This window comes from Artemia franciscana, chromosome 2 (genome assembly GCF_032884065.1).
Source record: "Artemia franciscana chromosome 2, ASM3288406v1, whole genome shotgun sequence".
Classification (NCBI taxonomy): Eukaryota; Metazoa; Arthropoda; class Branchiopoda; order Anostraca; family Artemiidae; genus Artemia; species Artemia franciscana.
In genome coordinates this window covers 50,102,783-50,118,655 of record NC_088864.1, presented here as the reverse complement: position 1 = coordinate 50,118,655, position 15,873 = coordinate 50,102,783, and the positions used below count along the sequence as shown (strand labels likewise).

General features: G+C 36.2%; 1 protein-coding gene across 4 annotated transcripts in view; it reads right to left on the bottom strand.

Annotated features, from left to right (window-relative positions):
- Positions 1–15,873, bottom strand: part of LOC136043198 (lutropin-choriogonadotropic hormone receptor-like) — a 327,975-nt gene that overhangs the window by 6,648 nt on the left and 305,454 nt on the right. For all 4 annotated transcript variants that reach the window (XM_065728133.1, XM_065728150.1, XM_065728140.1 and 1 more), the window contains one exon: positions 10,914–11,162. In XM_065728133.1, the coding sequence (XP_065584205.1) occupies positions 10,914–11,162 (249 nt within the window). The remainder of the gene's footprint in view (positions 1–10,913; positions 11,163–15,873) is intronic.

The window sequence follows — 15,873 nt, the reverse complement described above, 5'->3', positions numbered from 1 at the left end:
TACTGATATAGACCATTTAAGTCTTCCAAAATTTAGAAGAAAATATTCCAATCCTGGGATCAGAATTATTGGAGAGGTACCTAAGATTGTCACTGTTAAGGACTATCCGTAGATGACCATAGATGTCACAAGATTATTTCAACGTTTGGTTAGAGATGATACAACTTGATAGCAAAGACATAGCTCTTATCACATGTTCTGTGCCATATGCAAGTCCAACAGAGACAGAGTGAGAATATTTTTTTACAGTTTCATTTACTAACATCATTAATCAGTTTTATAAGCCTCTATTGTGCTTATGAATGAAAAACAAAACACGATCACATTTTTTTTCGCAATCGTTAAAAATTTTTCTGAAGTAGTTATGACTGGATTTTATTGGAATCTTATAAAAATTTGATGCACGCGATGCTTTGTGCCACTCATGGTCTGCCTCTTATGCAGTTATATCCAGAACAAAAGGGCATATCCATTTATAACGTTTCTGTCAATATAGACAATAGGAAAAATAATACTTTACAACTTCTCATATCTCATGGAATTGTTTGTTCAAGGATTTAAGTGAAATAACATGTAAAAATTATTTCTTATTATTAATTAATTTAGAAACTTTTCGTATAAAATAAGTTTTCCAAAGAAATGAGCTCAATTAAACCAAAACTGAGCAGAATTCAAGTCAAACAATCTTCCAAGCGTAAAACGACTACAAATCACCATCAATACATAAATGACACCAAACAAACAGAAATTATAAGAAATAATATAGTCAAACTCAAAACGTGCAGAAATCAACATGAGCAGGTCTGACACCCTTATGTCTTCTCAAAAACAGAATATTCTTTGCACTTTACGAAAAAAAACAAATTAACGTGGAAACAATTTAATATATATTTATATATATATATATATATATATATATATATATATATATAAATATATATATATATATATATATATATATATATATATATATATATATATATATATATATATATATATATATATATACTGATTTTATTCCTTAAAGTCTTAGAAATTTTCGTTTTATTAAAGTAAAAAAAGTGAAAACATTTAAAATGTGTTTTGAAATTTGCTTCTTAATGCTCTTAGCCTGACTAGTATTGCAGTAGAAGTAGTAGCTCTAGTAGTAGAAGTAGCATTTGCATATTACCTGTTGGTTAATTGATCTTCCCCAATAAGTATTCTCTGAAAGTTCCAAGTTATACCCAAATTCATCTATGAGATACACTCTTTTGGCAATTAATTAATTAATTAATTAATTAATTTAATTAATTCTGCAAGCATATAATATTTTTCAATTTAGTTCAGATTCCCCTTCAATATTCTGTCAAGTTTTCACATTCACATGCGTAGCCTTTATAGAACTAGTATCATAGTAATTGTGGTGGTCACCAGTGGGAGCAGCAATAGTGTTGCATTAGTAGTAGTAGTAAAAGTAATAGCAGGAATATTAATAGTAGTAGTAGTAGGTAGATGCTGCCTTTTGGTCAGTTGAACGACCCCCTCATGATGCCTAAGAAGTTTCATCTTGATACGGTATGCAGTTTCAAAAATATTGCTGATACGCCTGTATCTGCAATCTGTTCGCATTTAGTATATTTGAATTTAGATCAACTTCCCCTCAACGTTTCCTCAGATGCTCATTTCAGTATTGTCAGCCTTGGCAATTTTTGCTACAGAAGCAACAGTTTTAGTGGTAGTAGTAGTAGCAGTAATGGTAGCAGTAGTAGTATTGGTAATTGTAGTAACAGTAGTAATGGCAGCGTGTAAATATTGCCTTGGTCAATTGATCATCTCTCTTATCTGTTCCTTAACGTCCCAAATTAAAATACTCAGTCATTCCTGAATTATGCCTTTTGACAACCGGTGTGCATATAACGTGTCTTGAGTTAGTTCCACGCTCTCTTCAACATTTTCTGAGAGGCTCACCTGAATACCCTCCATCTTTTTGGAAAGCATAGGTTAAACATGCCCACCTTTCTCAATGACATGAAAAATACGTAAACAACGAGCGAATTGCCTAACTTACAGCCCTTGCCCTGAGGGATCTGGGGGAGGGGGTTGACATCCCTAGAGACAAAACTACTGGATATTCCAACAATGCTGAACAAAATAGCTATCTTTAAATCTTGATTGGATGTGTTTTGGGCAATGGTGGCTGTGGGAGGGGCAGGTTGCCCTTCAGTTACTTTGAGCTCTATCCAAATTTTTACAACCACAAAGTCCATAAGAACCTTATATACCCCTGCGGCATAGCTTAAAACCCCTGCCTCTGTACTTTGGGTGGATATGTCAATCCTGGAGGCATTATTTTATTTTATTTTTACTATTTTGTGCAAATTTGCTATCTCAATATTTCTATCGAATGTATTTGGGGGAAAAAGAACGTGAGTGGAGGTATTAGTTGCCTTCCTATCACTTTTGTCTCTAAAAAAGGGCACTAGAGCTTCTGATTTCCAATCGATGATCCCCTTCCAAAGCTTATACGACCACACTTCCCATGAAAACTTTATTTGTTAATAGTATCTTTGTTAATAGCATCTAGTATAGCTTTTACTTCTTACCCTACGGACTATGGGGGGGGGGTAGTGTTCATCCCCAAAGACATAATAACTGGATCTTTCGACTATGCTGAAGAAAATTGTTTTACTTCAAAATTTTTAAACGGTGACATCGGAATAATAAGGAGTTGATAGCGGAAAAGAGCACGAGATAATTGCTGATTTCCCTCTAATCACCATCGGCCTCTAAAAAGGGTTTTAGAAGGTTTTGTTTCCAATCGAATGTGCCCATTCACAACCTTTCACAACCACCTCTCCACGATAAAGTGACCAGGAGAAAAAGTTTTTTTTTGTATGTCAGGTCGCGCTTGGAGGGAACCAATATTTTTTGTTCTATATTGTGATTCTCCTTGTATAAGGCCGTAAGGATATAAGTTCCAAGAAAATCAGCAAAACCTTTGAGGTGCTTGTTTAGGGAGGGGGGTGAAATATTTTTTTTCAGCTAGGCTTTTCTCGGTCCCAGGAGCTATGGCTGCAAATTTCGAATTGATTAAGAAAGTTTTTTTCTGCCTGTTTCCTAATTTCATACGCCCCACCACTCTTTGGGTAGCCAAAATATTATGTTTATGAGCGAATCCCTTTATTATATATTTTTGTGGAGAAGGACTGCCTAGGAGTTACGGAGTACGCTTGTTGTGCCAACAAGGATTTCTCTTGAGTTAAACCCCAATAACAGGTGATCTTGAATCTCATTCACGACCCCTGGATAGTTAGATGGACTTGTTCTGCTTATAGACCTGTTCCGCTAAACCCAAAAAGGCAGTTATGAGTTAGCTCCACTCTATATATGGTGACCACCCAGGGCAGGGCTGAATCTAAGTAGAGGTTCGGGCCGTGTGGGTGCCCATGGCTTTTGTGGACAGCCTCGCTGAGATTAATATTCACCTCCGAGAGAAGGGGTCGAGTTTCTCTTTGGGGCCACGATTGTCGAGCCCGTAGCTAGGACGGGGCTGTATACATGGTGTTACATATGTTGTATATACATATACATGTATATGTATATAATGTATATTGTATATGTATATACATGGGTGTTGGAAGGTTATAGCTGGAACCTGGCTTCCGGAGAGTGGAGTTGAGAGGGTAGGCTCCGGGGAGGGAGGGAACAGCCAGTGGCAACTTACCTAACTGGCGGCTTTGTAGGTCCCTCTTCTACATAGTTTTGAGATTTTCTGTCCTATCCATGTTCTTTTCCTGAGTAAACGTTTGGAAGATATGGCCTACTCTCTTTATGGAACCGGGCCAAACTGGATTGATATTGGTGGGGATTTATTCCTACCAACTATCTGGAATGTTATTAACTGACTCTTAAGGCTGCTTGAGTTGTTATTAAAGAATGCCCGCTCAAGCAGGAGGGATGATGTTTATGACTGAAGTAGGGAGTATTGATGAATGTGAGTTATGTGCGGACACTCTTCCTCAGGTGTAGCTTAGGTTGCGGCCTAGGGACAAATGATAACAAAAAAAGAGTAATTCTGGTAATAATATACCGTCAACTTTTGCTTGCATTGCAAGCACACACATGAGCTGTTTATGAAGCTATCATAATTAGAAATGTTTCTCCTGAACGGAAAGCTGGGAATTTCTGTATTTTCCCTCAGATCGAATACATTTTTGTGTTTTATTATCATTTGTTTATTTTATTCTAGGAGTTTTACAGTTACGATATATAAAGTTGTCAAATATATTGTTTTTGGTGTTCAAAATTAAATTGAAAATATTGAATTAGAAATGTTTATTTGATTTTCTTGATCTTAGTTTTAACATTTTATTTCGAACAAACTACTTTGATAATGCATTACTTTTTTATAAACAGTGAGTCTAAAGGCATTAAATATTTTGGTGATAGCAAAGTTCAAAACTGTCAATATTGTTAATCCAACGCTTCGGCATAGCTGAACAGAAGTAAATGCTGGGAGTTTATGTCTTTTTTTTTAAGTAGGCTATGGTTTTGTGCATTTTTCGTAATTACTTATTTTTTCATTTATATACACTTAAAATTTAAAATCACACTTTTTTTATTGCCTTTAGAAAAATGTTTGTCTCTAAGCTTCGTTAAATAAAATAAACAAGTTTTTTTAACTGAAAGTAAGGAGCAACATTAGAACTTAAAGGAACACGAAACTATTACGTATATGAGGTGAGCTGTCCCCTCCTCAACACATCGCTCTTCACGCTAAAGTTTTTCGACACTTAAAAAAGCTTCTTATTGTTCTTATTAAACGACCCATGTGTTTCAGGAACCGTTTTTAAAGAATTGGGAAAACATTTAAACTTTTGAGTAAAGAGCGAGGTGTGGAGGAGGAGGAAACCCCCTTCATATATATGACAATTTCTGTTCATTTTAAACTCAAAGTTGTTCCTTACTTTCAGTTGAAAAAATTAGTTTTTCTTACATTTAATTTCTGATCGTTTTTTAAATGACACCATGATATCTGGCTTGGCCACCACAGAAAAATTCCACTCCCCAAAGAAATATCCTCTTGATAATTCATTCCTGACGAAAATTTACCTCGGACAATTACTCTTAACATTTCCACGTGTAAAATTGAATCGGTTAAGAGAAAAAGATATATAAAGAAATTCGTATAGGAATTCTGGCAAATTTGCCTCTGCTGTCACTCTATACTGGCAGATATGAGAATGTAACATTTTAGCTGTATAGAGAAACATTTTAATTAATTCCTACTAACTCCTTTCCAACATTTATCTGAAGCCCTATGAAGAGTAAGCAGTTTGTCCATTAAAATGTGCTGTTTAAGGAATCTACCCTATCCCCACCTAAACATTGACTCCCCTCCCTCATTATAACTAAAATATAATTCCAGATCACCAAACGTAACCTAATCAAACTAGTAAGGAGCGACCCGGCTCAATAGTAACCAAAACTCTAAAAACCAGAATTTTGATACCAATAGATACATCAAACAAATTGCATTTTAATGCTGTGTTTCCCAGGGGTGATACAATCACCCCTGGGAAAAAACAAAACGAAAAAATAACAAACAAATAAACACGCATCCGTGATCTGCCTTCTGGTAAAAAATACAAAATTCTACGTTTTTGTAGATAGGAGCTTAAAACTTCTACATTATGTTTCTCTGATATGCTGAATGTGATGGTGTGATTTTTGTTAAGATTCTATAACTTTTAGGGGGTGTTTCTTCCTATTTTCTAAAATTAGGCAAATTTTCTCAGGCTCGTAACTTTTGCTGGGTAAAACTAATCTTGATGAAACTTATATATTTGGAATCAGCATTGAAATCCAATTCTTTTGATGTAACTATTGATATCAAAGTTCCATTTTTTAGAGTTTCAGTTACTATTGAGGCGGGTCGCTCCTTACTACAGTTCGTTACCACGAATTGTTTGAAAACAAAATTTGCATATTTATTACTTTTGGCTAAATAGCAATCACATAGTTTTGATCGAATAATGTTGAGACAAAAAGGAGCAGGGGAGGAGGCCTAGTTGCCCTCCAATATTTTGGTTACTTAAAAAGGCAACTAGAAGTTTTAATTTTTTACGAACGCTTTTATTACTAAAAGATATACGTAACTTACTAATTAGCTTTTGTAACGAACTTCTATATTCACATGTTTTTATTACGTATATGAGGGTGTTCACCCCCTCGTCAGTACCTCACTCTTTGCACTAAAGCAAAAATTTTGTACCAATTCCTTAAGAATGTCCCCTGAATCACAAAAGCCGTAGAATAAATAGTTGAAATTACTAAAAATACTATAGCGTAAAGAGGGAGGTATAAAGAGGAAGTGAACCCGTCTATACATAATAATTTCTGTTTGTTTTAATTTTTAGTGCTGCTCCTTACTCTCAGTTGAAAAACTTTTTGATATTTATTTTTTAATTGTCTTTTTAAATAATGCTGGGAAATCCTGCGCTCCTTTCATGGAAATTGTCTTCCTCCATGGAAAGTTCCCCAATATATCCCCCTCCTCTCAACCACTCTCCCTAACTAAAAAATCCCCTTGAAAACGTCTGTGCACTTCCCAATAACCATTACTATATGTAAGTACTGGTCAAAGTTTGTAACTTGTAGCCCCTCCCTCGGGGACTGTGGGGGAGCAAGTCATCCCCAAAGACATAGTTATAAGGTTTTTCAACTATATTGAATGTAATGGATGTCTCAGGGAATTTTGGGGAGTTTTGACTTCGGAACATAAATATCTAAAGTATTTGAAGGGACTGCAGCCAGCAAGTATACATTTGAGAAATAAGTTTCTGATTGTAGGATAGAACATTTTACTCTATTTTTGATACCCTACAACAACAGTGTCAAGTGTAGCACTCTAGAATGCAAACCCGAAACAGGTTTTATAATTATTTTGGGATTATAAAAAAATAATTGTCGGTGTAAAGATTTGATTAGATCAAAATATTAACCAAATATTTTTTATATGTGTTAAAATAAAAACCGCCGAAATCACAAATTTAGTAACTTCGATCAAACACCAAATGTTTAACATGGGAGGTAAAAATCTTTCTGTAATTTTAGTTTGAGTTGGATTTTCTTTTAAAATTAAATACATAATAATTAAATATATTTTTTATTAAAAAAATTCTTCCCTTTGCCAGGAAACCCTGTAATTAATTTTTTTTTAATTTGCGTACAATTTAATTGCTCTTTTTTTGAGAGTTTTCTCCTATAAGTATTTAAAAAGACTTTATTCCTACAAAAAAATATCCTGAAAAATATTCCCTGCAGAAGCAGGCTCCCCCCGGGAAGTTTTCTGCCCGCGACCTTGTTGAAATTAGTGTCTTAATTAGACTGATTTACAAGAGCTGCATATCTTAAATGCGTATTTTGGCTTTGCCAGAGATAGAAGGAAGACTTAGTGAAGATGTCTTAAATCCTGTCAAAAAATTGAATCGATTATTGCTTGGTTTTCAAAAACCTTGTCAATTTTATAATTTTGTCCCAAAAGAAAAAAAAAACACACCCAAAAAGAGATGCAATCTTGGTAAACTCTATCTCATAAAATTCTGCAGGTGATATAAATTTGACACTGGGTTCTTAAGGTCCAGTTAAAAAAAATTTAAATTTTTAAGGATTATAATATACGAAAACTTAATTTATTTTTTTCTCCAGGGTCTATGTCAAAGGGCTTAGAAATGGTGGGAATTTCACAAATCTTATATTATACAATTCAAAAGTTAGAGAAATGTGAAACGGGGGTCAATCGACAGAATTTAATATTCTTCTACGGAAGGATAATTACATATAGATACTTATTTGTTTTTTTTTCTAGGAGTTATTTCCAGGGGCTTACAAAGAATAGTATTTTGGCAAATTTCGAATAATAAAATTCAACGGGTTGAAGGAATTTGAAACGGGGTTCAATAAACGAAACTCCATATTTTTTTTTATAGAGGGATCATCAAATATAAACACATAAGTTTTTTTTTCTGGGGTTTAGAAAGCATGAGATTTTGACAAATTTGTATCATAAAATTCAACGGTTAAAAAAATTTGAAACAGAGTTCAATCAACGAAACTCCATATTTTTTTTTAATGGAGGGATCGTCACATATGAACACATAAGTTGTTGTTTTTTTCTGGGGTTTAGAAAGGATAGGATTTTGACAAATTTTGTATCATAAAATTCAACGGGTTGAAACAATTTGAAACGGGGTTCAATCAACGACACTCCATTTTCTTATGGAGGGATCAAAACATATGAATACACAAGTTGTTTTTTTCAGGAGTTTAGAAAGGATGGAATTTTGACAAATTTTGTATTATAGAATTCAATGTGTTAAAGAAATTTGAAACGGGGGCTTTTCAGCAAAATAGCATATTATTCTATGGAATGGTCATCACATATGAGCACTTATTTGTTGTTGTTTTTTTCCAGAGATTATCGTATTGAATCAGCAATCGTAAAATGCCGTAAGATGAAGTGCTTGACCAAGATTGTGAAGTATTAGTGTCATTTTTAGTTACAATCGTTATATTTACCTGTAAAGACCACTCTACTGTGCCACTTTACGACCTGTAAGTAAGGAGCGACTCAACTAAATAGTAGCCAAAACTACAAAAAAAATTAATATCAATAGATACATTAAAAGAATCGGCTTCTTTTGCTGATTCCAAATATATGAATTTCATCAAGTTTAACGTAACCCATTAAAAGTTACGCCTAAGAAAATTCGCCGGATTTTTGAAAAAGGGGAGGAACGCTCCTTAAAATTAAAGTAATCTTAACAAAAATCACACCATCAAATTCAGCGTACCGAGAACCCTACTGTTGAAGTTTCTAGCTCCTATCCACAAAAATGTGGAATTTTGCTATCATTGTTAAAAGACTGATCTCAAATACGTGTTTATTTGTTTGTTTTTGTTTGTTCCCTGGGAAGATTGTATCGAAATAATGGTCCTAGAAGATCGGGAGAGGGTGCATTCGAACGGAAATTAAAAGTTCTAATGCCCTTTTTAAGTGACCAAAAACAATGGAGGTTAACTGGAGCCCTTCCCACGCCCATCTTTCCCCGAAATCTTCTGATTAAATTTTTGAGATAGCCGTTTTGTTCAATATAGTTGAAACGTCAAATAATTATTTCTCTAGGTGTAAAATGATACTCCTACCAAATTTTGTGAGGAGAGGTCTGTAAGTTACTAAATTCAACCATTGTTTATGTGTAGAATGTGTTAGTGGGAAGTATACAGACATTTTTTTTTGGGAGGGGGGATTGTGCTTGTTAGATTTCTATGGGAAGAATCTTCCTCGAAAAGGGAAATTTCTGGGGGTTAAAGTGAATATTCCAGGGGAAATATTACACTGGGGGGGAATCCTTGTTTGAATCCTTGTGTATCCATTTATCTGGTTTAGGACAGGGGTCAGTGACGTGACTCTGTAAGCCCGGCGAGAGTCGACCAAGCTCTAAATGGGTACCTGGGGAAATATTGGAAGGTAAGAAGGGTTTGCGAAAGCACAGGATGGCTGGCTCCCATCCCCCCATTGCAACTTCCTGGCCGAAGGGCCTTGAGACGGAGATTAGCATCGCCAGTTTAGACTTTAAGAGTCTATTGCCATGTCCTTTACCTTTTTATCCTCTTTACCATTCTCCTTGCCAAGTTTTTCATGTAGAGATGTTCCAGGGGAATTATTCAGGGGATTTTTTCCGCACATTTTGATTTTGGAAAATAATTTCTACGGAAAGGGGCATTTCTTGAGGTATCGTGAAACCGATTAAAGGTTAAAGTCTTATTCAAATAAAAGAATGCCAAGGATAATTTTTCAGGATGAATCGTCCACAAACAATTTTACAGGGAAGGGGGATTCTCAGCAAAGATGGAAATGTCTGGTGGGAATTTGACGGGGGGGGGGGGGGTTTGCACATTGCAATCGATGAAATTTCTACGGGATATTTTACGTCAGATTCACCAGCACTATTTAAACAAGTGCCATAAAAACGAACAGAAATTATTCTATATATGGAGGGTTGTCCCCTCTTCAATACATTCCTCAACAAGGAAAAGTTTGACTGTTTGTCCCAATCTTTAAGAGCGTCTACTGAAACACGGGGGCCGTTTAATTAGAATATGAAGTGTTTTTAAAAGTGCTACGGGGCAACCCTTCATATACGGGAAAAATCAGCCAAAATTAAAATATGAAAATTTTGTTTAAATTTTTCATGTACGGTGAGCCAAATTCGAACTTCCATTAGTTGAAAAATATTCAGAAATTAAACAAGAAAAATAAGTGTTTTTTTTTCTAGCTCAAAGTAAGGAGTGATATTAAAACTTAGAAAGAACATAAATTATTCCGTATATGAAAGGGGTTGTTTCCTTCTCAACGCCTTGCTCTCTGCGCTAATGGTTTTATTATTTTTAAAAGTAGAGTTGTGAGAAAGGGTCAAACTTTAGTGTTAAGAGGAGGAGACAACCCCTTCTATATACGGTACAATTTCTATTCGTTTCAAGTTTTAATATCGTTCCTTACTTTGAGATAAAGAAACTTATTTTTTTGTTCATTTAGATAATATTTGATCAAGAAAACTGAAAACAGATGGCGTGAAAGGTACAGACAGTGACAATGTGTAACGATAAATGGAGCAATGAGGTAAAGTAGAAAATATAAGCCAATAATTATGTCCCATGAGAAGGAATACAGACAACTCTCCAAAATAAAATGGTTAATTTATCTTTGAAAACAGATTTTTAAAATTTTCACCCTTATGGTGAGAAGAGGGGGGGGGGAGCACCTATATCTTTTAAAATGGTATCTTTTGTGCCCTTGTGGACCAGCAGTAATGGAATATACTTAGTATAATCATAGACTGTTAGAAAACTGTAAAACTTCCACTTACCTTTATCGGCAATGTAAGCAGGTTTCTCAAAAACATCATCATCTTCTGAATCACTTGTAAGGGGAATACCGCGATGTACAGGGCAAGGTTCCTTTATTATTGGTGTACTTATATCAAACGAAACCGATTTCGAAGTGGAAGACTCGTCATGAAATGCTATTTGCCTTGTTAATTTCGGCTTTGGCTTAGGCAGAGTTCTGCCACTGCATCTGTCTTTTGGAGATATTGTTCTCTGGACAGGATATTTTCCTAAAATAAAAGATTTTTTGAAAGCCCCTTACGGGTTATATCTTCAAATGGATTTTAGCTTAGAAAAGTGTAACGTTTTGGCTATGGCCTCCATCAGTTTTAAACTTGTGAGAAGATGGACGAGGTAACTGATGAAAAGCTATAGAAGGTGCGAGAAAACTGAGACTGAAGTGAAAAAAAGAACTTCTCTATCCTGGAAAAGACCCAAAACAGAGAAAGTTATCAATTATACGGAGAACTAAGGTCAGCAAAACTTTTATTACTTTTTTTCAACATGTGGGCTAGGATTCCAAGTTGTTTTCTAAGTTGGTCTTAGATTCTGAGTATTCTTTCACATGACTGTCTCTGTTGATTACTTGGGCGCAGATCTTGATATTATGAAACCTGTTAGTCTATTGAGGCTGCGTCCGTCAAACCATTTCTATTTGCACGATTATTGATCAAATTAGGTGTTCAGGCGACCACAGCTCGGACAGAGTCCCACCCATTTAAGGCCTGTTGAGTCAACTTTATAAGTTATTGTTGCCTCGATTTAACTTTTGTGTTTTAAAGGCATTTTTTTTACCAGTCTCAGGAGATTAGGACTGGCCGCACGATGCCTAAAAAGGCAGCTTTTTTTTTCTTTGGCCATTTTTCCAGGTCTCACTTTCATAAAATCAGAGACTAATAATTGGATCACGTTTTTTTTTCAGTCCTTGGATTGTGAAAAATCCCATTCAATCATTGAATCTTGATAAAACCTAGCTTTTGTTGGCGCCGTTGGCGGATTGTCGAAAAGTGAATTTGAACCAAGATTCAGCGTCCTGGCTTCAATGCTTGCGACATTTTCCGGAAGTCTTGAGAACTTCACCCTTCATTGGCTGCAAGTGTGCCTGGGTATTCTTATTCTTATATTCCATTTTTGTTAACCCCGTCGAAGAAAGCCCAGTTTCAACAGAGGGTGAGCCAACATCTTCAAATACTGTGGAGCAATCCACATCAGTGGAGCCATTACCTGAGGAGCCATTACTAGCTGATGGTGAAACACTTTTCCCACTAAGCGTGTCTATTTCCTAATCTTTACCGCCAAATTTGACATCAGCTCAGAAATTAAATTTCATGAGGTCACAACCGTTCCAACCGACACCACCTCAGAAACCTACCACTGGTTCCGTCTCGTGAGCCTGGGTTACTCTCGAAAATAGAGAAATGCCATTACAATCAATTCTTTGCAGCATATGCATTGGATTTTTGACGAAAAATTTCAATTTGTTTCTGGGTTCATCAATTTTAAGCATGCCCACGAGAAACTCCAGCCACATGAAAAGTCGACAGGTCTTATCCCTGCGATTCAAGCATACACTCAAGATAAAAACTACCGAGACATTGCGTTGCACATGAACAGCCTTTTGGCTAGTAAACGGAAAGAGCAGATCCTACAAAACATTAAATACTAAATCATATTTTTGAGGTCGTGAAGCTGTTAGGGAGACTAGGATTATTATTACGAGCACACGATGACCAGAAGAGGCTCGAGCTTCTAACAAAGCTGGGAATAAACAGCCAAAACTTCCTTGAGGTCAAACTTTTGCTCTCAAAATATGACGTCCCCCTTAAGAAACATCTGGAAAAAGCAATAGAGTATAGAAGAAAAAGGAAATCAAACTCAAAGATGGATACGAGCCGAAAATCTGGAGACGCAGCTAAGGGTAGTGGCTCACTCGTCGTTTTTTTTTCAAGACGAAGGTCCAGAAAGTGACAAGGAGCATTTTGAAACCCATGCGGAGAGCTAAAGTGAGCGAAATCGCTGAAAAATGCAGAGCATGCTCAGGATGCTGAGGTTGTGGACCAGGCTTCTATCGTAGTAAGACATGTAAAAGACGAAGAAACTCACAAACGGCTCTTTGCTGTCGTAACTGCAAAAGATTCTAGCGCCAAGGATATAAACGAAATTCTACAGGCCCAGATCGAAGAGCATGGACTAAAGTACGAAAATGTAGCTGGGGAATCATTTGAAGGAGCTTCTGACATGAGGGGTAAATTTGACGGACTTCTTTCTCGCATTAAAAAACACATTCAGGATTAAAATTATGTCCGGTGCTACAATCACGTTCCAAACCTTTGTGTTGTTGATTTGTGCACTGCAACGGAGGCGAGGAATCTCTTTGCCATCGTGAAAAGAATTTCATGTTTCTTTTCTGAGTCACACAAGCGAGCGGGCCAGTGACGACAATAATGAGAGAACACAGAAGAAGGAAGGTCGAAGTTGAAAAGGTTACAGAAAATCGGTGAAACTTGCTAGTGGGTAAAAGAGAAGTCGTTTGTTTTTTATGTTTATCGTTGATGGTTACCTCTACGTAGGTACAGTGCAAACATTGTCCTCAGTGGAAAACAGCAGTAAAGTTCGACTTAAAAACTTCATCTGAAGCCGACTCACAGCTGAGTAGGCTTAAGGAGCACAAAACGATCTTAACCACTCTTTTGTTTCTTTTTACATTTGAAGTCATTATTTTAAGGTATCTCCAGACCAAAGGATTGGACTTTTTGACGGCCTGGAACATGGTTAATAAAGCAAGAAAGGATATAGAGAGCATTTCCTTCGAAAGCGTCAAAGGAAACACTTCCTAGTTCGTGTCAAAGATCCAGGACCTTCCAGAGACCACTTTATTGAACCTTGATATTAGTTCAAAGCTATCAGCTTGTCGTGTTGCCAAGAAAAAGTACATTCCGGAAGAAACGGCAAAATACTCTCAACCTGAAGATCACAGTGATTTCGAGTCGAAGTGTTCAGATTGGTAATTGACCAAATAACTAACAGCCTGAAAGAAAAATTTTCAGACAAAAACGGGTTATTTCTGTCGTATATTTCTTGCAGCCTACCACGTTCAGCCTTGTGCTTCGAGGTGAAATGCCAGAGTCGGCCCTTGGAAACGTTGCAGAGGTGGCCAAGGTCAGAGCTGAAAAGTTTTACCTCAGTTTTCAACGAAATTGTTAGCACCAGTCGTAAAAATGGCCAGGATAGACCTGGTGTAAAATATGAGGATGGACTTGAACTTGAAGGTAAATTTGGAGGGGCTGATGTGCGAGATTCAAGTTTCTGCAGTTTGCAATACATCTGCATAATTTCTACGTATCGACTGTTATTAAGGCCTCATTAGCTTACACTGTTATTACGTGCTCATTAGCTTACACTTCAGCTTCCTGGCCTTGGAATATCTGCTAACGCTATGGTTTTCTCAAGTCAGCGGTGAAAGATCCTTCAGCGAACTGAAGCTCACTAAGAAAAGGTTAAGTACTACAATTTCAGATTATCTCTTGGAAGCATTCATATTGATGTCATGTCAGCAAGAGCTGCTTGATTTAGTACTGTTTGAAGATGTTTTAGAAGACATGAAAAGAAATTCGAAGATTTTAACATTGCTTTAGTCAGTGCAGTAGGTTTTTCCTCTTTTAGTCCAGTTATTTGGTTGTGTAGTGTTCTGATTGAAAGCAGAAAGCACTCCCATTGGTTTGTGACATCCTTTTAAAAAAGGGCAAAAACCGTGAATATTCTTTGGCCCAAATTTTCATGATGCAGGGAGAAAGCTAAAAATTATATACAGCTGAAAATACGAGGACCTTTGTGTGAAAACTGAGCAACAGGGAGATGTAGACTCTGAGCAAATGAGTCCAAACGAGCATTAGGGAGATCTGGCACAAAAAAATGATTAGCTGTATCTGTCTTCTTCATATTGTAAACCTACTTATTATCTAGCGGGTAGTACTGATTTACCTGGTGGCGAAAGTTTCAGCGTGAATGACGCAGAGCGCAGTTTCCTATCATTTTTCAAGGCTCTTTCTAATTAAACACACACACAAAAATTCCCTCTATAAAAAGGGTCATAGGTAAGGCCGCCTAACTCCAATGCCCACTTGACTTTTCGCTCCCAGTCCACCTTTGTTTCTGGTCTACCTCTTTAAAATTATAAGGTAATACATGGACATATACATTTTTTTTAAAAGCATGTGGGCATATACACAAAAAAAGACAGAAAAAATATAAAAATTGAACAAATCAAACAACAGCATTCAAAACTTTGACATTATAACTTCGTGAATATAAACCATTCTCTATAAAACTTCCCACTGCAATAATTAGCTCCCTAATAGAGGCTTCCAAGATACCTGGGAGCTGTGGTGAATCCTGCCCCCCCCCCAAAAGAAACTTATCCCTTAAATTCTCCAAACTTTGGAATTACTCGGAAAGTGTTCCTGGCCATCCCCATACAAAGGGGGCAAGTAAACCTACACCTTGGGCCATCTTCATCATAAGAATCCAAATATATATAGAACCCAAACACCACATAATATGCACCCACTTAAAAACAACAGTAAAAACATAAGTAAAACAAAATTATAAGCTAAGCCACCGAGCTTGAATAAACAGATTAGGAGCTAACCCATAACTATGAAGACAAAGAAGCAAAAATGCATTTGTTCATCATACCAACGAGTGTATTGAATATATTAATAATTGTGCCCAAGAGTCGGTTTTTAAAGTAACTAGGTTTCTAACTACCATTGTAACCCGGAAGAAGGACATTAAAATATTGTCTTCTTTTGATCCCCCGTTCCAAGGACAAATTTTAGTTCATTTTTACCTGAAAACTGGGATTTTATACAATTTTCCTTTGGGTTGTTTCAAAATTATGAAATTTTTACAGCAGTGCCTTTTTCGTCAGTATTGCCACGT